This window comes from Macaca thibetana, chromosome 5 (genome assembly GCF_024542745.1).
Source record: "Macaca thibetana thibetana isolate TM-01 chromosome 5, ASM2454274v1, whole genome shotgun sequence".
Taxonomy (NCBI): domain Eukaryota; kingdom Metazoa; phylum Chordata; class Mammalia; order Primates; family Cercopithecidae; genus Macaca; species Macaca thibetana.
In genome coordinates this window covers 179,923,047-179,945,984 of record NC_065582.1, presented here as the reverse complement: position 1 = coordinate 179,945,984, position 22,938 = coordinate 179,923,047, and the positions used below count along the sequence as shown (strand labels likewise).

Sequence of the window (22,938 nt, the reverse complement as noted above, 5' to 3'; positions counted from 1 at the left end):
TGCTGACTCAGAACATTCTGGACTGTACAGAGTCCTTCAGCTCTGCGGGGACAAGGAACACACACTGCCAACAGCCTGGGCAAACCAGGCCCACGTGGGGCCTCTGAACGCAGCATCGTGGGGAGCACAGACGTGACGCTGCAGAAAGCAGGCTGCATCCTAACTCCATTCTTACCTGCGGAATCTGGACAAATCATCTGTCCTCTCTAAACCTACACTGTCCTCTCGAAAGTCAAGATGATGAAACCTACACCCAAGGGCTACTGTGAGGATGAAGTGAGATAAAGTACAAAAGCACCCAGAACGGTGCCAGGCAGCGTCTGTGTGTAGTCAACGGGAGCTGCTGCGGGTCTGTGTGCAATGCATTCAGACCACATCCAACCCAGAGCCCTGTAGGACGGACCAGAGTGGTCTCCTTCGGTGGGAGCAGTAAGCATTCTGAGAACCTCTGTTCTTGTTACTAGATCCCGTGAGAACGGGTATAAAGCATTTCCTGACAGCATCAACCCTTTTGAGGACACTGCCTTAAAAAGCATGCTCTGAGCGTATTTTCCTAGTGGAGACCCTGAGAAGGGCCGTGTGGCCCCTGCAGTACTGACATGTGGGATGACAGTAGAAGAGAAGCCGGCATCCAAGCTCCCCAAATGCGTCTGTGTGCAGCCCTGGGACTTCCGCCCGCACACTGGCCCCCGCCGTTCTGAACACGAGAATAAAAACAAGATCCACAGCTGCCCCTCAGATGTAAAGAGGGCAGCAGCTGCCAGACTCTGCCAGGTGCACTCTACTGGACACTGGGGTCACTATCCTCAAAGAGAGGAACACAGAGGCCTAAACAGACGGCTGTGAGGACAGAGAACCACAGGGCCCTACAGTCAGGGTAGGTGCGGCAAAGTCTTCCCTGTGCTTTGGAGAGCACACAGGAGTTAGCTGGCTGAGGAGGTACAGGACAAGAGCATTCTGGGCACAGGGCCTGGAACATGTGAGGCCCCAGGTTTAAAAGCAGCAACACCTATGGAGGGCTCCCTAGGGAGAGGGCTCTGTCCAAGTGGAGGAGAGGCATCCGGGGGTGAGGCTGCCGAGGAAGGAAGGCCACCTCAGTAAGGGTGTTGCCCGCTAAGCTAAGGGTTCAAACTGTGTACTGAGAGTCACAGGAAGTTACTGAAATTCTAGGTTAAGGGAGGTGACACCAACTCATGCTTTAGAAGCTAGCTCAGGAGACGAGAAGAAGGTGAACTGGAAGGGAGGAGAAGAGATTATCACAGTCTCCAAGCAAGGGATGGCGCGGGCTGAGCCAGGGTAGAGGGAAGGAAGATGAGCAACTTCAACTCGCTGCATCCAGGGTGTCACTGCTGGCTATGACGACCAAGGCTGTGGCCCACAGATTCTAGACAGAAATGCCCTGCAGTTCAGCCGCACCCACAGCCATGTCTTACATTGTTTCCCAGTTAGGTAAGATCTCATTATTCCAGGTGAGCACAGCGTTTCCAATGCTTTCCTCGACTCTACATCTTTCTTCCAGCTGCTTCTTCCTCCGCTGGGCTTCTTTCAGCTCTAGAAATCACAATTTAGAAAAACAACGATCTACCAACTGATATGGACCATTTCCAGGCAAGGTGATTTTCCTGTCACACTGCAAACACACCAGGAAAACGGCCCTGAAGCAGAGCGAGCATCAGCTCCAGGGCTCACTTTGCACCAGATGGACTCCAGAAGGTCAGGCATTATCCACCCTTTAATAAGCTTGCAAAGTGTAACATCTATACAGGAAAGTACACAAAGAAGAATATGATTCAGCTGACCGGGCGCGGGGGCTCACGCCTGTAATCCCAGCACTTTGGGAAGCCAAGAAGGGCGGGTCACCTGAGGTCAGGAGTTCGAGACCAGCCTGGCCAAAGTGGTAAAATCCCATCTCTACTAAAAATGCAAACATTAGCTGGGCGTGATGGCAGGGGCCTGTAGTCCCAGCTACTTGGGAGGCTGAGGTAGGAGAACTGCTTGAACCCAGGTGACAGAGGTAGCAGTGAGGCGAGATAGCACCATTGCACTTCAGCCTGGGCAACAGAGCGAGACTCTCTCTCAAAAAGAAAAAAAAAAAAAAGAAAAAAAAGAACATGATTCAGTTACTACAAAACAGAAAAATCCCTGAAACTACCATCCTGATCAAAACAACCGAACATTACTAGAAGCCCCTCCTGTGCTCCCAGCCCTATCCTCTTCCAAATGCAGGCTCCATGCTGACTCCAACAGCTCGAACATTACTGTTTTTTTTTTTTTTGACGTCTTGTTCTGTCACCCAGGGTGCGGTGCAGTGACACAATCTTGGCTCACTGAAACCTCCGCCTCCCAGGTTCAAGTGATTCTCCTGCCTCAGCCTCCTGAGTAGCTGGGATTACAGGCACCCACCACCACGCCCAGGTAATTTTTGTATTTTTAGTAGAGATGGGGTTTTATCATGTTGGTCAGGCTGGTCTCAAACCCCTGACCGCCTGCCTTGGCCTCCCAAAGTACTGGGATTACAGGTGTGAGCCACCACACCCAGCCTTGAGCATTACTCTTAATCTACAAATAGCAACTTTGAGAAATACCATGCATTTAGTTTACATATACTCTTTTTGTGTGTGGTCAAATTTACCATTTTAACTATACAGTTCAGTGGCATTAAGAACATTCCGACTGCACAACCACACCACCATCCATCACCAGAACTTTCTCACTGGCCCAAATGAAACTGTCCCCATCAAACACTAACTCCCCACTCCCTGTCTCCCCAGCCCCTGGCACCCACCATTCGACCCTCTGTCTGTGAGTTGGACTGCTCTAGGGGCCTCACAGAGGTGGATTACACATCATTTGTCCTGTTTGGATTGACTGGTTTCACTCAGGGTATCTTCAAGATTCCTTCATGTGGCCGCATGTGCCAGAATTTCCTTCCTTTTTAAGGCCAAATATTATTCCACTGTACATATACACCACATTGTTATATATTTTTATTTATTTTTTATTTTTTCAGACAGAGTCTCGCTCTGTCGCTCAGGCTGGAGTGCTCATGATCTCGGCTCACTGCAACCTCCACCTTCCGGGTTCAAGAGATTCTCCTGCCTCAGCCGCCTGAGTAGTTGGGACTACAGGCATGCTCCACCACACCTGGCTAATTTTTTATTTTTAGTAGAGACAGGGTTTCTCCATGTTGGTCAGGCTGGTCTCGAACTCCCGACCTCAGGTGATCCACCCTCCTTGGCCTCCCAAAGTGCCGTGATTATAGGCATGAGCCACCGTGCCTGGTCTTTTTTATTTTTATTTTTAGAAAGGCAGACTGCCACATGCAGTGCCTCATTTGGATGTGTCTGGAGTCTTGGAAGCCTGACGACTGTACATTCTCCTACAAATGGAGCCTGTCTGGAGGCTCCAGCAGGGGAGTGCAGCTACTCATACACCCTGACTGAAGACCGGTCCTCTATCGGGGATGGTCATTCTCTTTGACCAAACACACAGCTTCAGGAGGGACCCACATGGAGTGCCAGTGGGGAAGGGGACACCGGGCTAGCTAGCAGATCAGCCAAATCAACCCTGGTGATCAATGGAGTGACAGATATGACAGCTAAATTGGCCTCACATCCATGTTATATATTTTTAAAATCTAGAAAAAGAGTTTAAGTGTTGCAAGGAATTTTATCAAAACATCTTCTTGGAAATTTAACAAAACAACCCAGAGAGGGAAAGAAGTGTACATATCACTGATGGCTGAAACCTTCTGTAGTCTGGTATGTCTATCTTACACAGTCACTTTTCTCATGTCAGTTCAAAGTGCTTTTCTCTTGAATAAAGCTACCAGGAATGGATAGTAAACTTCCACGAGAGACACAGGCACCCCGCTCCAAAGCCTGGGGCTTTACAGCCCACCCAGGACAGCCTCGGGGGGCTTCTGGGATGAGAGAGGCCTCCTTGGGAGGCTCCCAGCAAATCCTGCAGTCTCACTGCTTCTCCTCTCTGCCTGCCTCAACGTCCCCGAGTCCCTGTGGCCCACCCATGCCACCCTGTGGCCCCGTTTTCATTTGTGGGGGCCTTCCACATGCATTTTTATTTTTTTGGAAGACTACAAATTTCAAGGCCTGAAGTTCAGGTTCTATGACTCTAAATAGTAAAAAGAAAATCACCAGAAGGACACAAATCCTGTGCTGCCCGATCTAACCCAGCAAGTGTGAACTCCATTACCTCGCTTTTTGGCCTGAACCACCATTTCTTCATACTGCTGTCTGTGCTTCTGAGCTTCTTCAGCTGGTTTTGCTGGGAGATTTCTTGATAGGAAAGAAATGAGTTTTCACCATTATAAATACCACATAAAAGTCTTTGAGAAAAAAACCTGAAACATAATTTCCTAAAACATAGAAAGCTCAAACACTGAAAACTCATTTTTTTAAGATTACACAGTTCTTACACCAGCTTTTATAATACTTTCTTACAAAAACAAGTTCACTATAAAACAAATGAATGGGCTAGGCACAGTGGCTCACGCCTGCGATCCCAGCACTTTGGGAGGCTGAGGCGGGCGTATCACGAGGTCAGGAGATCAAGACCATCCTGATTTAACACAGTGAAACCCTGTCTCTACTGAAAAATACAAAAATTAGCCGGGCATGGTGGCACGTGCCTTTAGTCCCAGCTACTCGGGAGGCTGAGGCAGGATAATCACTTGAACCCAGGAAGCAGAGGTTGCAGTGAGCCAAGATCACACCACTGCACTCCAGCCTGGGCAACAGAGTGAGACTCCGTCTCAAAAGAAAAAGAAAAAAAGAAAAAAAAAATGAATGATAAAGATTAGCAGGAAGAAAGTAACAATTATCCACAACTGCAACAGTAATAAACACTTAATCTTCTGGTATATTTTCACCCCACACTCCAAAGAAACTTTGATTTGACTGCAATACCCTAATAACTGTCAACACTTAATTCTTGAAGCAGGGCGCTCTAACAGTATTTGTTACATGTATGTATGACGACATTTCCTGACCAGATTTTTAAAGTGAAAAGATTTTGTACTAGCTACGTGGTTCATTTGTCTTTTTACATATACAGATGTGCACCTTAGTTCTAAGCACCTTGGTATACCTTCAAAACCCTTAAAAAAAGCAATTCGTGCTCTCTTTCAGAAGCGTGCTTGTGACTGTACTGGCACTGGGGTAAAGGGAGGGCAGGAGTGTCTGGCTGCCTGTGTCCCTCACACAACAGGATCCGCATTCACTGGGACATTTTAAACAACCATCACTTGCTGCAGGAGAGTCCGCCCGTTCACCTTTCAGAGCATGAAAACGACTGGTCTTCAAAGGGCAGAGTCTTTTCCTGATGGCCTCTAACTTTCCAGTCCTCCATTTCTCTCCCCAACACAAATTTTCAAGGATAAGAATTAACAGTAGAAGACACCCTGTTTCTTTTTTTTTTGAGATGGAGTTTTGCTCTTGCTGCCTAGGCTGGAGTGGATCTCGGTTCACCACAACCTCTGCCTCCCAGTTCAAGTGATTCTCCTGCCTCAGCCTCCCGAGTAGCTGGGATTACAGGAGCCTGCCACCACACCTGGCTATTTGTTGTATTTTTAGTAGAGACAGGGCTTCACCATGTTGGCCAGGCTGGTCTCGAACTCCAGACCTCAAGTGATCCACCCGCCTCGGCCTCCCAAAGTGCTAGGATTACAGGCGTAAACCACTGCGCCCAGCCGACAACTTATTTTATTTATTTATTTTTTTTGAGACGGAGTCTTGCTCTGTTGCCCAGGCTGAACTGCAGTGGCCGGATCTCAGCTCACAGCAAGCTCCGCCTCCCGGGTTTACGCCATTCTCCTGCCTCAGCCTCCCGAGCAGCTGGGACTACAGGCGCCCGCCACCTCGCCCGGCTAGATTTTTGTATTTTTTAGTAGAGACGGGGTTTCACCGTGTTAGCCAAGATGGTCTCGATCTCCTGACCTCGTGATCCGCCCATCTCGGCCTCCCAAAGTGCTGGGATTACAGGCTTGAGCCACCGCGCCCGGCCCCGACAACTTATTTTTAAATGCTAAAGTAAAAAAGAAAAATCACCTGCGTGGAAAATCCTGGTCAAAACTTCTATGCTACAGGACAGTTTTCCAAATTGGTCATTTACTATCATTACAGAACACATGTTAATATAGGGAGTAAGAAGTAATTCTGGCTTATTCGTCTTCCCTTTCTGACCCTAGTTCTTCTCTAACAAAAAGGTGCTTAGCAAGCTGTACTTATTTCCTAAAGCAAACACTCTACAGAGATTCTTCTTAAACTCACGCTGGTCTGTCCTCGAGGATGAGTGCGGTGGTGGAAAGTGGTTCAAAGTCAAGATTCTTCCTCACATTCTGCTTTGGAGAGGGTGGCTTGCTAGGTCTTCCAGCCTTGTCTTCATATTCCTAGGATAAAGAAACCAGGATGACTCCAGGTCCATTCAGATAGAATGAAGTCCTCAGAACGCAAGAAAGTTGTTCTGTCATGAAACTCTTTTAAGCCAATTTCGAGGACAATTCACCGAAAATCTTTCCTGCTATTCAGAAGGAAAAGCCGCTGACTAAAGGGGTCTTTTTGGAGATGGAGTCTCACTCTGTCGCCCAGGCTGGAGTGCAGTGGCGTGATCTTGGCTCACTGCAACCTCCACCTCCTCGGTTCAAGCAATTCTCCTGCCTCAGCTTCCCAAGTAGCTGGGACCAGGGGCGCCCACCACAACGGCTGGCTAATTTTTTGTATTTTTAGTAGAGATGGGTTTTCACCATGTTGGCCAGGCTAGTCTTGAACTCCTGACCTCAGGTGATCCACCTGCTTTAGCCTCCCAAAGTGGTGGGATTACAGGTGTGAGCCACTGCGCCCAACCTAAAGGGGTCTTAGAGTTCCAAAGTTGAGACCACTGCTTTATGACATGACTGTGCGCTTCCCTCGCTGGTGGGGAAATAATAAAGGATCTCATCATCAAACGCTGCCTCAGGTCTCCTGTCTCCTGGGTAAGAGGCATGTTTTCTGTCTTCTGGACACTGTAAATTTTAACTGATTATTATCACGGCCACTGGGAAGCCACCACTGCAAATTGTTATGTAAATAGTTTTGCCATGCCCTGGAAATCTAAGAGCAGCCTCCACACCACTGGGTCACCGGTTCACCCACGTGCTGCAACCACGAGAGCTCAGTCACACCTGGTGACCCACATTCCAAACGCCCAGCCAGAAGAACTCAGGAGAGCCGAACAAGTTGGTGCTTCTGAAATAACGCGTGGGTACTTCGCTCTGTGCAAAATCAAAACCACAATCATTTAAGATAATTATAGAAAACTAACAAGATATTACAGACAAGGCTCTCAGGACTGCCCCTGAAGGGAAGATAATCTCATTGAGAAGACAGGACAAAGAAAGGTAGCGTTAACCTAAGATTTCATGTTTGTCATGAGGTGGTAAGAAATTGCTAAAAGAATTTCAGGGACACTAGCTGTCAAGAGGGGTGTTATCAGTGAAATTATGTAGCAAGCAATTATTCTCTTAGCCAGAAAGGCCTCTAAAAAGTAGAAAGAAATACATTATTTCCTCAAAATACACAGGCTATGAGAAGGATGTGCACCAAGCAGCAGCTGGGAGGGCGGTTTCTGTACACCTGGACGTACATGGTCACGTCTTAACACTGTCTACTATGGCTTAACATGGTTTCATTACAATTCTAAAATTACTTCCACTTACCAGAAACGGAAGACACGGACTCATTCCTTGCTGGATTCAAGCATCTGAGCATCTACACTATACGGGGTACACAGTCATGACCTAACACAACACTGGCCCTCATGAAGCTTCAAGTCTAGCACCTGAATGTCAAAGTCACCAATTTCATAGGAAATCAGCCAAAAGCTGTGTGTTAAGATTCTGAGGCATGCTGTATTTTAACAAGAATTAGTAACACATACCCCATGAGGTGCTACTTATCTGCTGAGCCTGGTCTGGTGAACTGTATGCCAAGGCCAGAGATGTTGGGCCCAAAATCAGCCGTGGCAGGATGTGGATGCCCATGTCTGTCGGCTTCTGTGTGCTCTGTGCGTGTGGACTCATTTTGTCTTCATAGCAATCTGCTTGGTAAGTGTCACCCATTTTACAGACAGCGTAACTGAGGTTCAAAGTGAAGTGACTTGCCTGAAGCATACGGCCAGCAAGGCTGGGCCTGCAGGACTCCTTCCAGTCTGCCGCCCTGAGCAGGCCCAACATCATCTGTGAATACACTCAAGCCCACAGGTGTGCAGTTTTAGAGGGGAAAGCCTGAGTCCTACACGGCTTAGGTGTGGCCTCTGCAGCCAAACAGCTCTGGAAGCAAATTCAGATCCACCAACCACCAGCGATGACCTCGGGCAAGGGCAAGGTACTCACTTCAAATCCCTCAGCCTTCTTTCCACATCTGCAAAATGGGAAACCCCGCCTGCCCCACCCCATGAGGGCGGCTGGAAGGAATGAGGCGACGGCACAGCCTCTGGTGCACAGGGACTGCCAGAGAAGGGCAGCCCTTGTTACTCTGCGCCACTAGCTTTCTCTCCCCTCAGACCTGAAACCACGGAAAAGGCAGGAAACCACGCTCTAGTGCCAAAGAACAATCCAGGAGCCCTGCCAAGCTGCCAACGGCACAGATACAAAAAGTAGGAGTAAAAGGAAGTAAAAGCCTTGAGTCATGACCAGAAACGTCAGATCACTTCAGTCAGAGCTTCTTACTATTACCAACGGCAACAAACAGCAGCAGCGGCTGACGCTGACAAGCCCAGCACTTCCGAGTGCTTTACGCGCGCACGCTGGTTTAACTCCATCTCCCTCCACACCAGCAGGGCTACCCCACCCCCAACCACACTGGGCTAACTCCATCTCCCTCCACACCAGCCCCCCAAAGGGGCTACCCCACCCCCAGACCATGTTGGGCTAACTCCATCTCCCTCCACACCAGCAGGGCTACCCCACCCCCAGACCACTTTGGGCTAACTCCATCTCCCTCCACACCAGCCCCCCGAAGGGGCTACCCCACCCCCAGACCACGCTGGGCTAACTCCATCTCCCTCCACACCAGCCCCCCGAAGGGGCTGCCCCACCCCAGACCAAGCCAACAAGGCAGCTGCACAAGGACACGCTGTACCTCACCAGCGCGAAGCTGTGGCTGTGGTCAGATGGCCCAACAAAGGTTCAAGGAAAAAAAGCAGGGATGCAGGCCACCTGAGGCAGGCACGGTTTTCTGCCTTTTCCAGTGGTTTCAGGTCTGAGGAGAAGAAAAAGCAAGTGCCACAGACCAACAAGGGCTGCCGTTTCTCCAGCACTCCCTGTGCACCAAAGGGATGTGGGGACCCAGAGGTGTCTGTGACTCGCCCAGCGGGCAAGCGAGGAAGCTGGGTCACAGGCCACGCACTGGGGTTCCGCAGCCATATTCCTCATCACAGAATTCACACAAGCCTCTCGCAGGCATGCATCAGAAATAATCCATCATTCAGATTCAATCTCAGTAGTTTTCACAACCATGACCGAAACCTCAAATACTGAATTAAGCGCACAGATTAGCAGAGATGTAGGGTCAGATGCTTATGTTTTAATCACAGACCAAGACATGATTAAAATAACAAAGTGATAGAGGGGGCCTGGCCTGCTCATACTTGAAATCCCAGACAAATGCCCTTTCCAAAACGTCAGGCAGCCTTTTAGAAGAGAAACGGCGTTGGAAATGGTGACAGGTCCTGCTCTAGACCCGGTTCTCCCAGGGCGACCTGGAAGTGACAACAGTAAGCTCACTGTCCAGGCCAGACAAACCAACTTTAGAAACAAGAAAGAGAACTGTTCGCTCCCAGGATCCCGGAGGGGAAGAAACAGCACCTGGGGAAAGAACACTCAGTTGTGGATTATCAGCCCTAGGGTCGGGCTAGCAAGGGCTAAGGCTCTGGAAAGAAAACCAGAGTTCCAGGTACTGGCTTGGGTGAGTCGTCTTGTCTCTCAGCCTGCTCTCAGCTATAAAACAGTAGCAACTGTACAGACCACTGTGGTGGTCAAATGAGATAACATATGTAAAATGGCTGGCCACTCACTCCCTCAAGTGCCAAGCCCTTTCTGGGTGCAGGTAAGTACTGGTGTGGTCCACCTCGGTCCAACTTTTCATTCCCAAGCTCCGTCTCCACATGGGACCAAGTTTTGAAGTCTCTTGGTTTAAACCAAGTAATAATGCCTGTCTTGCTGTGCTCGTCAGAAGCCCTGCAGCCTAACAGGTAAAATAAACTGCCCAATTAAGTGACAGCTGCCACCCTGGACAACCCTAGAAGGAATTTATTTATTTTTGAGGAGTCTCATTCTGTCACCCAGGCTGAAGTGCAGTGGCGCAATCTTGGCTTACTGCAACCTCTGCCTCCCAGGTTCAAGTGATTGTCCTGCCTCAGCCCCGCCGAGTAGCTGGGATTACAGGCGTGCACCACCAGGGCCAGCTAATTTTTGTATTTTTAGTAGAGACGGGGTGTCGCCATGTTGGCCAGGCTGGTCTTGTACTCCTGATCTCAAGTGATCCACCCGCCTCAGCCTCCCAAAGTGCTCGGATTATGGGTGTGAGCCACTGCACCCAGCCCCCAGAAGCAATTTAGAACAAGGTTCTTCAAAGTTCTAGCAGCAGATCAGTTTGATTGGTCATAACAGCATTTTTTAAAAAAATAAAACAATAAAACACAGTACCTAAAGACAGTTTGCTTCAGCTTTACACCTAGTTATGTCAGTACAATGAGTCTCAATTTAAAGTGTCTAACTGGGGATGATTTCAAAAAAGTTTGCAGGCTGCCAGTTTAGAAGCACAGTTGCTCAAAGTCCCTGCTCTGGGCAACTTATAAGGAATCATGCTGGGAAAGACGAGACCATACCAACATGGCAGGCGCACCTCACTAGCAGCCAACTTGTGGGGTGTGGTCTGATGACCCAGCTAAGGCTGAAGAAAAAAAGCACGGAGGCAGGGTGCCTGAGCAGAGCCCCAGTCTCATGCAGAGGCCATGTGCAAGAGGCTCAGCAAGCAGGGCAAGAGGGAAGGGGCCATGTGGAAAAGAGGAAGCTAATCTGGAAGGGACCACGTGGGCCTGGCACTTTAGGAGACCCTCAACCTCGAACCCAGCAGGGCTCACTCCACAGGGGCAATACAATGCAGGCAGAGGCTCCCACACAGGTGAGACCGTGAGGCATGCCAGGAGGGGCGAGCCACATACTGTGGGAGGAAGGGCAGGACGCCTGAGGCCAGGGGGACATGGGAAGCTTCTACAAAGGAGCCACTTGAGTGGACAGACAAGTAAGATGTGGGCTAGAGGCCAAGAGGAAGAGGCACTCTGATGGCAGAAGCAGTGGCCAGGAGACGCCCACAAGCAGGCTTCTTCATGTTAGCACCAGGATTTGAACCGGGAATGGTGCAGAGTCAAAGTTGTTTTGCTCCAGAAACACGCTACCCAGAGGTGTTGGGACAAGCCCCAGGAGAGAGGGGAGAGCCAGATGAGAGACTGTGAGGTATGGGGAGCCCCTCAGACGCATCCAGGGGCAGGGTCTACATTCCACCTGTGATCTGCCCAGTGCTAAAGACAAGAAGAGCACGAGACTCCTGAATTAGGTTTAACATTAGTTTAAAAAGAGGGGGGGAAAGGCCTGCTTCAAAGCACATTTGTCTTAAGAGGGAAAAGAAAGGATCGTGATTCTCAAACAATGAAAAAGTATTCCTAAGCCTGGCACAGAGGTGCTGTGTCTGTGGTCCCAACTACTCAAGAGGCTGAGACAAGGATCACTTGAACCCAGGAGTTCAAGGTTGCAGTAAGCCATGACCGCACCAGGGCAACAGGGCAAGACCCTGTCTCAAAAAAAAAAAAAAAAGAAGAAGAAGAAGAAGAAAAAAGAAAGTATTCCTGGTAGAAAGACAAGAAGGGTCATCAATGCTACTTATGAACTGGAGGAACACTACAAAATATAGCCAGTGATGTCAATAACCTGCTAGTAGAAGCTCCCTGACTTCCAGCAAGGTGGCCTCTGGCTCCCTGGAAATCTATTTTAGCTAGAAGAAGAAAGGGTCATCAGTCAAATCCTGTGCTTAAATCTCCGACTCCACTGTCTCCAGTATCAAGATTAACCCGTGAAAATAACCTGAGGATCTGGCAGTGCACCTGGAATAAAGCTGCCAAGGCAGGCCAGCCATCCGAGTGGTACCTATCAAAAGACTTGAACTAATGCCGTGACAGCACGGCCACCACATCTGCAGAGGCTGAGGACCTGGGGAAGCACTGGGGGACAGCAGCAGGCCTGGTCTGAGCCAGCACCACCAGCAGCGTGACCTTGAGCTCCTCCTCCATCCCCAAGCCTGTTTCCTCCTCTGTTACAACTGAAGACTAAATGAGAACGAGCATAAGGTGCAGAGCCAAAGCAGGTGCCCAAAAATGACAGGAGTATGAGTGTCACTATATACTATGAAATTACTCTTCAAAACATTCCACTCTAAGAGGGCTGCTTGTGGAAAAGGGCACGAGACTGAAAGTGTCCGCAACACGGCTGGTCTCACACTTGGCCATTTGTAAAAGCAATTGTCTGGGAGTGGGGAGCCTAATTTAGAATCTGGGAGGGGCTCCGTTTTGCCATTTTGAGGGGGTATAATGGCCTGCACAGGTCTTACAAAGGTCCCACCTTCCAAAAGGTAGCCCCAGGTAACCCCTGAAGCCTGACCTCATGGTAAGTAAAACCGCTGAGAACACCTGAGTGGTTCCTCTGGCCTGGATTCTTTAACCAGCTGTAGTCCCCTCCTGGAAAGCGTCCTCTATGTTACTGGGAATGCTGGCATTCTGGAAAGCACTCTCAGGAGTCCTTTTCTAATAGTCATATTCCTCCCAGAGCATCGAAAACACAAAAGTTAACATGCGGACTGGTGAATGAAACATATTCAAAGGAACTAGGTTTTAACACGCCTGGTTGCTGTTGCAACCTGACCACCTCATTGGGCTCCAGAGCTCGGAGCGCAGTCTCATCTCCATACAGAGGCTCATCGGATCGCCGGCGAGGCCCTTTTGGCCTCTAAGGGGGCTGCTGGGCCTGGCCCGGCTCTGAAAACAGGGTAAGGAGGACTCAAAGGACGTGCTCGCTCGCGCTGTCTCTCGTCGTCCCAGTAAACGTGAACCCAAGGAGGAAATATGTGGAAGCACAGACACAAAGAGTGCCACGGAGGAGAGCGCATCAGCAGCGTGCACAGCAAGCTTCGGGCTGCTGAGGACAGATGCACGTGATGGTCGCACACCCGCACAACCGCACACATGCACACTCGCACACTCCACCTGCGCGGGGCCGCAGGGCTGGCAGGCCCCGGACAGGACAGGCCCCCGGGACCAGGCAGGCCTGGGGCGCAGGCAGAGGCACCGGCCCGCACCCCGACTCACCATGAACGCCGGGGCCTTAGAGGCGCGCGGCCGGAGGCTCCATGCCCAGCGAGCGGAGGGCCGGCCTCCCTCCCTCCCTCCCGGACCGCTGGCGGGCCGGCGGACGCGGCGGCTCCTCAGGCTGGCGGGGCGGGGCGGGGCGGCAGGCCGCTCAATCGCGCGCAGACGCAGCGAGGCGATCCGTGCTGCCGGCTCGGCGCGTCAGGCCTGGCTGGAACCTCCCACGGGGGCGGGGCTGGGGCGTCCCCATGGTACGGCCCCACCTGCCGTGAGCACCGGGAAACACGCGCGCCGACAGGTAGAGAGCCAGCTTCTGCCTTAAAGATCACCCGAGAGCTGAGAAACGTGTTGCCAAAAGAAATTACATAAAATTATTCGCACTGGTGAGCTCTGGGTGGCGGGGTGACTGTGAGCAGTTTTTACAGGCTACCGTGGCTCCTACGGTTTTTCACAAAGTAGTAACAGGTACCTGAGTTTAAAACGTCAGAGAGCACACAAAACACTTGGAGAAGCCGACCGGGCGCCCCGGGGCTGCCGGAGGGGGACGGAAGCTGGCGGGACCGGTGAAACCTCCGGTTTTTAAAAACAGTCTTTAAACTTTGACCCTACACCGTAGGGACTATATCGGGTCAAAATTACGTCTGGTCAGCCGCGGGCCCCACGTCCCAGGGCTGAACAAGCCCGGTCTGCGGCAACACGAGGCTCTCCCGTGACAGGGCCTCGCCCAAGGCTCCGCCAGCAGATCTCCTGGGATTCAGAACTACCAAATCGCCGGCAGACACGTCGCCATCAGAGGAAGCCTGTGACATCTGCCAGGATAAAATCAAAAGGGCAATGGTAAGTGATAGCAAAGACGCAGAGAAGCTGGAATTCTCCTAAATCCTTGGTAGGATTGTAAAATGGTGCAGCTTCTATAATTCAACATCCACCCACCATACTCCCAGGAACCCACCCAAGAGAAATACGACCAGAGAGATTTGCGTGCAAACATTCACAACAGCATTGTTCACACCAACCAGAATGTCCACCAACCGCGGGGGCATGAGCAGCAGGGAAACGCCTATGAAAAGAAAGAAACTGCTGAGACGTGGGCCTACGTGGATGAACCTCAAAAACGCTAGGCCAGATGAAAGATGCCAGACAAGAAAATCCCATGATTCCATTTATGTGACACTTCTTAAAAAGGTAAATCTCTAGAGAGAAAGCAAATTCATGTTTGCCTGGGGGTGAGAGTGGGATCAACTGCAAACAGGCACGAAGGAACTTTTTTGGGTGATGAAAAATAAAACTTTGGATGTCGAACATATTTTAAAACTAGATTGCAATGATAGTTGCATAACTGTATACATTTATTAAAATCGTGGGACACTTACAATGAGTGGATCTCATGGTATATTATTTATGCCTCGAGCCATTTTTAAAAAGGAATAGGACGATAAAAGGGAAAGAGGCTGATTCTGGCTGGAAAGATTAGGGAACGCCTTAAGACAATTATCCAGAATTTGAAAATAAGGCAAAAGCAGGAGTAAGCATTATTCTTTCAATTAATTCCTGGGCCCTTTTTAGCATGGCAGCCTAAAGATTATTTCTCTAGGACACTGACCCTGTGCTATTTATTACTCCATTCAAGCCCAGATACCGTGAAGTTACATACTAACTTGTAGATAATGTCCAAAAGAAAAGATAACCCCAAAGATTATGTTTTATTGTCACCAGTTTGTTTGTTCGTTGAAATCTAACCTAGCCATCTTACTCTAGTTCTTTTTGGGTTTTATGCATATATGTGTGTATAAACACACACACCCCTAATTCCTCAAATGCTCTTGGCATAAGTTTTACCATCTTACTGGTCTCCTCAAGGCGTTACATAAATCTTTGACCTATGATCATTTTAATTTTTAAAAAGGTAAAAGTCATGAGAAAAAGGAGTGTTTTATGTGAAGAGAATAAAGGGACATATAACTAAGGCAATACACAAACCTGACTGAATCCTGGTTCAAAAACAGCTTGATACAACTGAGGAAATGAGAACATGCTCTGGGGTACCAGATGCTACTATGGAACTCCCCATCATTCTCCTGGGTGTGGTAACAGTCATGGTTATGTAGGAGAATGACTTTACTCTTAAGAGCTGTGTGCTGAAGTATTTAGCAGTAAGATATCATAATACTGCAAATGGTTCAATTTTTTTTAAAATAAAGGCACAATAAAGTAAATATGGCAAAATGTCAACAGCTGCTCCATCTAAGTGGGGCACATTAACACATTAAATTGCCCAGGCGAGGGCAAAAGCATTCGAAAGCTCCCAGGGGCATCTCTCTTGGTCTTTCTGGGAAGCGACATCAGTTAAGCTGCACCATCTCTTCAGCGTTCACAATAGTACACAATGGGCCACCCGCCTGCCTGCAGACACCACTGCTGAGTCCAAGGTCAGCCAGAAATCAGACTTACAACACAGACAGTCCCCTCCTTACAATCACAGGCTACTACAGCTTGAAGTTATGTGTTTAACAAGCTTCCTAAGCACCCCACACATATCAGAGAGAAGGTGCTCAAAGAACTCAGTCTGCAATTACATCATGTAAATGTATTTGTGTGGATGAAATTTACACATACATAATTTGTCTCAGAGAAAGGCCTGGGAGGGAGGACATGAAACCATCAGAGACTCCTGTGACAGGGGCTGTGAAGTCTCAGGGAAAAGGATTTTCCCATCTTGTATCTATCATTTGAATATTTGACAAGTGTTTTTTCATAAATTGTATTTAAAGTTTTCAAAAATAATTTCTAAGCTAATTCAGATGGCATAAGAAATTGATTTCACCAACTGCAATTTCCAACCACACTGAATTATTACTGCAGCAAGGTTGTTTTTGCGTCTGTGGCTGGCTTTTTTCTATGCACACAAGACTGAAGGTCTAGCCATGGCAGGAGACCACAATGAGGGGTCCTGACTGTGCCGGAGCTCCCATGGGATGCGCGATGCCAGCCACTGCTCCATGACCCCACGTTTCCTGAGCTCCCGTGGGATGCCAGCCGCTACTCCACGACCTCACGCTTCCGGAGCTCCCGCGGGATGCCAGCCACTGCTCCACGATCCCACGCTTCTGGAGCTCCCACGGGATGCCAGGATGCCAGCCACTGCTCCACGATCCCACACTCCATCGTACTTCACCCTCACGAGCACAGGCAATGTGAGCACTGCCTCTGCAGAGGATACTGAGGCTCAGAGAGGCAAAGCTGTGGGCTTAAGTCCACACGACTGAGTGTAAATGACAGAACCAAGGTGCACACTCCGGCTTTTTTTTTTTTTTTTTGAGACGGAGTCTCGCTCTGTCGCCCAGGCTGGAGTGCAGTGGCCTGATCTCGGCTCACTGCAAGCTCCACTTCCCGGGTTCACGCCATTCTCCTGCCTCAGCCTCCCAAGTAGCTGGGATTACAGGCGCCCGTCACCACGCCCAGCTAATTTTTTTTTTTTTTGGTATTTTTAGTAGAGACGGGGTTTCACCGTGTTAGCCAGGATGGTCTCAATCTCCTGCCCTCGTGATCCGCCCGCCTCAACCCCACGTTCATAGGCCCGACACCCCTCTCACCCCAGTACTGTGAAAGGCTCCAGTGAAGAGCTGTGAAAGAACAAATGTGTTTCCTGTTCCCGAATTCCTATTCTTTCTGGGGAGACGCACCCGTACGACTAAACACAAGATCTGAAACAAGAGTGTTTGCACCAAAGAAAGGGTGCTCTGAACACTACCCTCTCCAACTAACAGGGAAACTTATCACTTCCACATTAGGAAAAATAAGCAAATCTTAGGAAGCACTAAGCATTACATAGGAATTTCAGTCTTTATTGTTAAAAGGCACTGGGGATAAAGAATTTATACTCCTCAGAATAAATAAACTGTTACCAGGATAACAGAAGACTAAAAAGTAAAGTGCAAATTAAGCAACCATGCTGCCATTTCCCCTGTAGAAACTTAAGATCGCTTCCTTCTTTCTCGCTTTTGGCATCATGTGGAAGAACCTGCTGCTTCTCTAAACCCCAACATTAATGGGGATGAATGAGGATTAGACATTTTATGGGATAATCTCCTGATAGACTTGTTCTTCACCAAAAGATCCCAGTACCATACAAACATGGTATCTACCACCTTGACAAGCCAAAACTTCCAGAGTAGGTTCAGCTTTCAACTCTGGGTCACCAGCTGTATAATGTTTCCCTCTTTGCTCTGGCCACTGGAAAGCTCAGTGTAAAATTTGTAGCACTCCTCTAGGAGTTACATGAGATTCTGTGAGTTGTGTCTTGGGGCATCCACTGACCTCTGGTTTCATCATTTCCTCAACAATTTTTCTGTCATTCTACACACTTAAAAAAATTATTTTAAAGGCTGGGCACGGTGGCTCACGCCTGTAATCCCAGCACTCTGGGAGGCTGAGGTGGGCGGATCACTTGAGGTCAAGAGTTCAAGACCAGCCTGGCCAACATGATGAAACCCTGTCTCCACTAAAAATACAAAAATTAGCCAGAAATCGCTTGAACCCAGGAGGCAGAGGTTGTAGTGAGCTGAGATCGTGCCACTGCACTCCAGTCTGGGCAACAGAACAAGACTCCATCAAAAAAAAAAAAAAAAAATTATTTTCAGTAGACGTACATAGAACGAAATACAAAAGGTACAAAAGTGTATCCAGTGGGAAGCAGGTCTCCCTCCTATCTCCCACATACCCGGTTTGTCTCCTCGCCAAAGAAATTCCACTATTAGCTATTTTTTAAGTATCCTTCCAAATATGGTCTCTGCATTTACAAGGATGTGCGTGTATCTTTATCCACATAGAGCACACTATACAAATGGTGATCCATCTTCTTTGTGAGGTCAGTGCAGTATTTCATGTAGGATTTCACCAGTTCCCTGCCAAACATTTAGATAGTTTCCAATCACTTGTGCTGCAATCAATACCCTTATACAACTGTCATTTCACCCATATGCAAATTCCTCTGTACGAGAAATTACCAGAAATGAAAATGCTGGGTCAAAAGAACCCTAAATGATTCACTCATGTTAGTTTACTTTTTGAATAAACATACGGTTAGCTTTTTGGTGTATGTAGTCCTATGACTTCTAAAATGTTGTCTTTAGCCACCATTATGACAATCAAGAAATAAAACAGTTCTATCACTCCCAAAACCTCCTTTGTGTCAGCCCTCGGTAGTCACACCCTACCCCACCCCTGGCACTGTGAATCTCCATCACTACAACTTAGTCTTTTCAAGTATGTGATACAAATGAAATCACAGCATGCAAGCTTTCGAGACTGACTTTCTACCTTCAGAGAATGCCCGAGGTTCACCCAAGGTGTTAGGTGAGTTTATAACTGAGTCATATTTCATTGTATGGGATGTACCACCATTCATCCATTCATTGAAAGGCATTTGGGTTGTTTCCATTTCTTGAAGATTATGAAAAGAGCTGCTACAAACATGTACAGATTTTTGTGCAAACGCAAGTTTTCATTTCTCAATGGCAAATACCTAAGAGTGGGATTGCTGGGCTAATTGTAAGTGTATGTTTCACCTCTAAGAAACCTCCCAACTGGTCTTCCAGAATGGCTGTACCATTGTGCATTCCCACGAGCAAGGTACCAGCTAGAACTTCCGATACGATGTTGAACAGGAATAGTAAGAGTGGACATCCTTGTCTTGTTTTCAGTGTTAAGGGAAGGCCTTCAGTCTTTCTCCATTAAGCATGTTAGCTGTAGCTGTTTCCTGTGGATGCTCTTTCTCAGGTGGGGGAAGTTCCATTCCATTTCTTCTTTGCTGAGAGTTTTTATGAGGAATGGACACTGAATTCTATCAAATGCTTTTTCTGCACCAACTGATAGGATCGTGTGGTTTTCTTTAAATTGGTAGTATGGTAGCTTACACTGATCGATTTTCAAACGCTGACCCAGCTTTGTGTTCCTGGGCTAAATGTCACTTTGTCATGGTTACAATTTTTTAATGTATTATGGGATTCAATTTGTTAATACTGTGTTGAGAATTTTTTGGTGTGTCTTCATGAGGGATATTTGCCTGTAGTTTTTTTGGTACTGGATTCATCTGGTTTTGATATCAGGGTAGTACTGGCCTTTAAAATGAATCAGGAAGTACTCCCTCTTCTTCTCAAATTGGTGTTTTCTTTAAATGTTCAGTAGCATTCATCAGTGAAACCATCTGGTCCTTCTTTAATAAATTCCAGGATGATTCAGGTCATCTATTTCATCTTGGATGAATGTTGGTGATTTGCAATTTTCAAGAAAATGGACCGTTTCATCTAAATTATCAAATTTATGTGGCTGGTGCAGTACCTCACACCTGTAATCCCAGCACTTTGGGAAGCTGAGGCGGGTGGATCACTTGAGGCCAGGAATTCTAGACCAGCCTGGCCAACATGGCAAAACCCTGTCTCTACTAAAAATACAAAAATTAGCTGGGCGTGGTGGCACATGCCTATAATCCCAGCTACTCCGGTGGCTGAGGCACGAGAATCACTTGAACCCGGGAGGCACGGTTGCAGTGAGCTGAGATCGCACCACTGCACTCCAGCCTGAGCAACAGAGCAAGACTCTGTCTTTAAAAAAAAAAAAAAAAAAGACAAGTTATTTATAACATTCTATTGTCTTATTTTTGTGGAGTCTGTAATGGTATCCCCTTTTTTCATTCCTTTTGCTAATTTTATTCTCTTTGTGTCAGTTTTGCTAGAGTTTAATCAATTTTGTTGATCATTTCAAAGCACCAGCCTTCGGTTTGACTATCATTTTTCTGTTTTTAATTGTATGGTTATCTGTCCTCACATTTATTATTTGCTTCCTTTTGCTTGCTTTGGGTTTATTTGCTCTGTTTACACTTTCTTAAAGTAGAAACTTTGATTACTGATCTGAGACCTTTTTTCTTTTCTATGTGAGCATTTTCATGCTATACATTTCCCCCTAAGCAACTGCAACCTACAAATTTTGGTATCTTATGTTTTCGTTTGCTTCAAAATATTTTCTGATTTTCCTTATGACTTCCTCATGGGCCCATGATTAATTTAGAAGTATGCTACTTGTTTAATGTGCAAGTTTGGGGAGACAATTATTTTTCTGTCACTGCTTTCTAGTCTAATATCACTCTGGTCAGAACATACTTTGTATAATTTTAATCCTTTTGAAAGCTTTAAGCTTCTCTTCTATCCCAGAATATGGTCTGTCTTGGTGAATGTTCCATGTACATTTGAAAACACTGTGTATTCTGCTCTCGCTGGAGGGTGCTGTGTTGTATAAATTGCGAATTAGATCAGGCTGGTTGATGGTGTTCATTTCTATGTCCTGGCTGATTCTGTCTACAGTTCTACCAATTACTGTTTAGTGAGGACTGTTGACAATCCCATTTTAAATGTGGACGTGCCCATTTGTTTCAGATCTGATAGATTGTGCTTCATGTATTTTGCAGCTCTGTTATGAAGTGCAAATACATTTAGAATCATTATGTCTTCATTAGGTAATGTCCCACTTTATCTCTGATAATTTTGTTCTGAAGTCTACTTTTTATAATATTAATAGATGTATCTTAATTTTGATATTAATAGACCTATCTTAATTTTGATTTGTGTTTTCATGGTATATCTTTTTCTATCTTTTCATTTTAACCTACATATTTTACATTTGAAGTGAGTTTCTTGCAGACAACATATACATAGTTGGGTCTATGGTTCTGTGTTTTTTTGAGATAGGGTCTCGCTCTGTCACTCAGGCTAGCATGCAGCGGTATAATCAGTTCACCGGAACCTCAAACTCCTGGGCTCAAGTGATCCTCTTGCCTCAGTCTCTTGACCAGCTAGGACTACAGGTGTGCATCACCATGCCCAGCTAAATTTTTTCAATAGAGACAGGGTCTCACTATGCTGACCAGACTGATCTGGAACTCCTGGCTTCAAGTAATTGTCTGCCTCAGCCTCCCAAAGTGCTGGGATTACAGGTGCAAGCCACCACACCCAGCCCATTTTTTTTTTTACCCCAGTCTGACAATCTGTCAGAACTGAGTATTGAGACACACAACTGGTGTGTTCAGACCATTTACATTTAATGCAATTGTTGATATGTTTGAATTTAGGTCTACCATCTCGTTTGTTTTCTCTTTTTTTCTTCCTCTATGTCTTCTTTCCTGTCTTGATTCAAGTTTCTGAACTTTTTTTAGAACTCCAATTTGATTTCTCTATTGTGGTTTTTTGCCCTCTCTTCGTATAGTTGAGTGGTTGGTCTAGGGATTACAATATACATATTAATTGTTCACAGTCTACTTAGAATCACTATTTTACTACTTCAAGTGGAATGCAGAAACTTTATCACCACACCCTATCCCCTTTTGTATGTCACTTGTCTTACATATTCCATCCACATACACTGTAAACCCCAGATGTTATAATTTTTGCTTTCAAACGTATTTTTAAATAACGCACTAAGAAAATACTCTCTATTGATTTGAAAACGTTCCCCAAATCAATCTCAATAGGAATAAGAACCCCATGCACACATCATTTCATTTTCTAGATTCTTTTCATCACTTACTATGTGCCCTAATTTCCTCCCCAGGATTTATAGTCCACTGGGGAACTCAACTATTTATTTAAAATTGTGTTTCCCAGGAAATGAGAGTTATGTATATTCAACTGTGGTTTTGTGAATGTCTTTATATTTATGGTGGTTTGTTTTGTTTTGTTTTGTTTTGTTTTGTTTTCTGTTTTTTGAAACGGAGTCTCGCTCAGTCGCCCAGGCTGGAGTGCAGTGGCCGGATCTCAGCTCACTGCAAGCTCCACCTCCCGGGTTTACGCCATTCTCCTGCCTCAGTCTCCGGAGTAGCTGGGACTACAGGCGCCGCCACCTCGCCCGGCTAGTTTTTTGTATTTTTTAGTAGAGACGGGGTTTCACCGGGTTAGCCAGGATGGTCTCAATCTCCTGACTTCGTGATCCGCCCATCTCAGCCTCCCAAAGTGCTGGGATTACAGGCTTGAGCCACCGCACCCGGCCTATTTATGGTGTTTTAACTCATCAACTTTGTATTATACTTATACGGCAAATTGTTTATTGCTCTTTCTACTCTAATCATGTTGCAGCGCATGTAAGATTGTTATTGTTACTGTATATTTAAAGGCAACATCTACTTGCTCTTAGTTAAAACAGAAAGAAAATAGTCTACTGTATTTATCCAGATACTGTTTCTGTTCCCCTTCTTTCTTGATGTTCCAAGTCTCCTCCTCCTATAATGACCCTTCTATCTGAACAACTTCTTTTAGCAATTTTTTTTACAGCCAGTCTGCTGGCAACAAATTCTTAGTTTTTCATCACCTGAGAATATCTTTATTTCACTTTCATTCCTGAAGGGTATTTTTGCTGGATACAGAATTTGGGTTGACAGTTCTTTTCAGCGTTCTAACAATACTGTTTTACTTTTTCTGGCCTCCACGGTTTCTGATGAGAAATTCGGTCAAACTGTTATTTCCCAATAAGTATGACATTGTT

The 22,938-nt window shown here is 46.9% G+C and overlaps 2 protein-coding genes across 9 annotated transcripts in view; one reads left to right on the top strand and one right to left on the bottom strand.

Moving 5' to 3' along the window:
* Positions 1-22,938, top strand: part of PPP2R2C (protein phosphatase 2 regulatory subunit Bgamma) — an 873,451-nt gene that overhangs the window by 190,890 nt on the left and 659,623 nt on the right. The window lies entirely within an intron of this gene.
* TBC1D14 (TBC1 domain family member 14) overlaps positions 1-22,938 on the bottom strand; it is a 121,583-nt gene that overhangs the window by 32,435 nt on the left and 66,210 nt on the right. For 6 of the 8 annotated variants that reach the window (XR_007725947.1, XR_007725948.1, XR_007725950.1 and 3 more), the window contains exons 4-6: positions 6,288-6,406; positions 4,213-4,295; positions 1,434-1,551 (exon numbers count right to left, since the gene is read on the bottom strand). Coding sequence is in view for 4 of the 8 variants with exons in the window: in XM_050792116.1 (XP_050648073.1) it covers positions 1,434-1,551; positions 4,213-4,295; positions 6,288-6,406 (320 nt within the window). In the remaining 4 variants the exon portion in view is untranslated. Of the gene's footprint in view, positions 1-1,433; positions 1,552-4,212; positions 4,296-6,287; positions 6,407-7,177; positions 7,293-13,410; positions 13,593-22,938 lie in introns of those variants that run through there. The other 2 variants (XM_050792118.1, XM_050792119.1) reach the window with 2 other exon arrangements.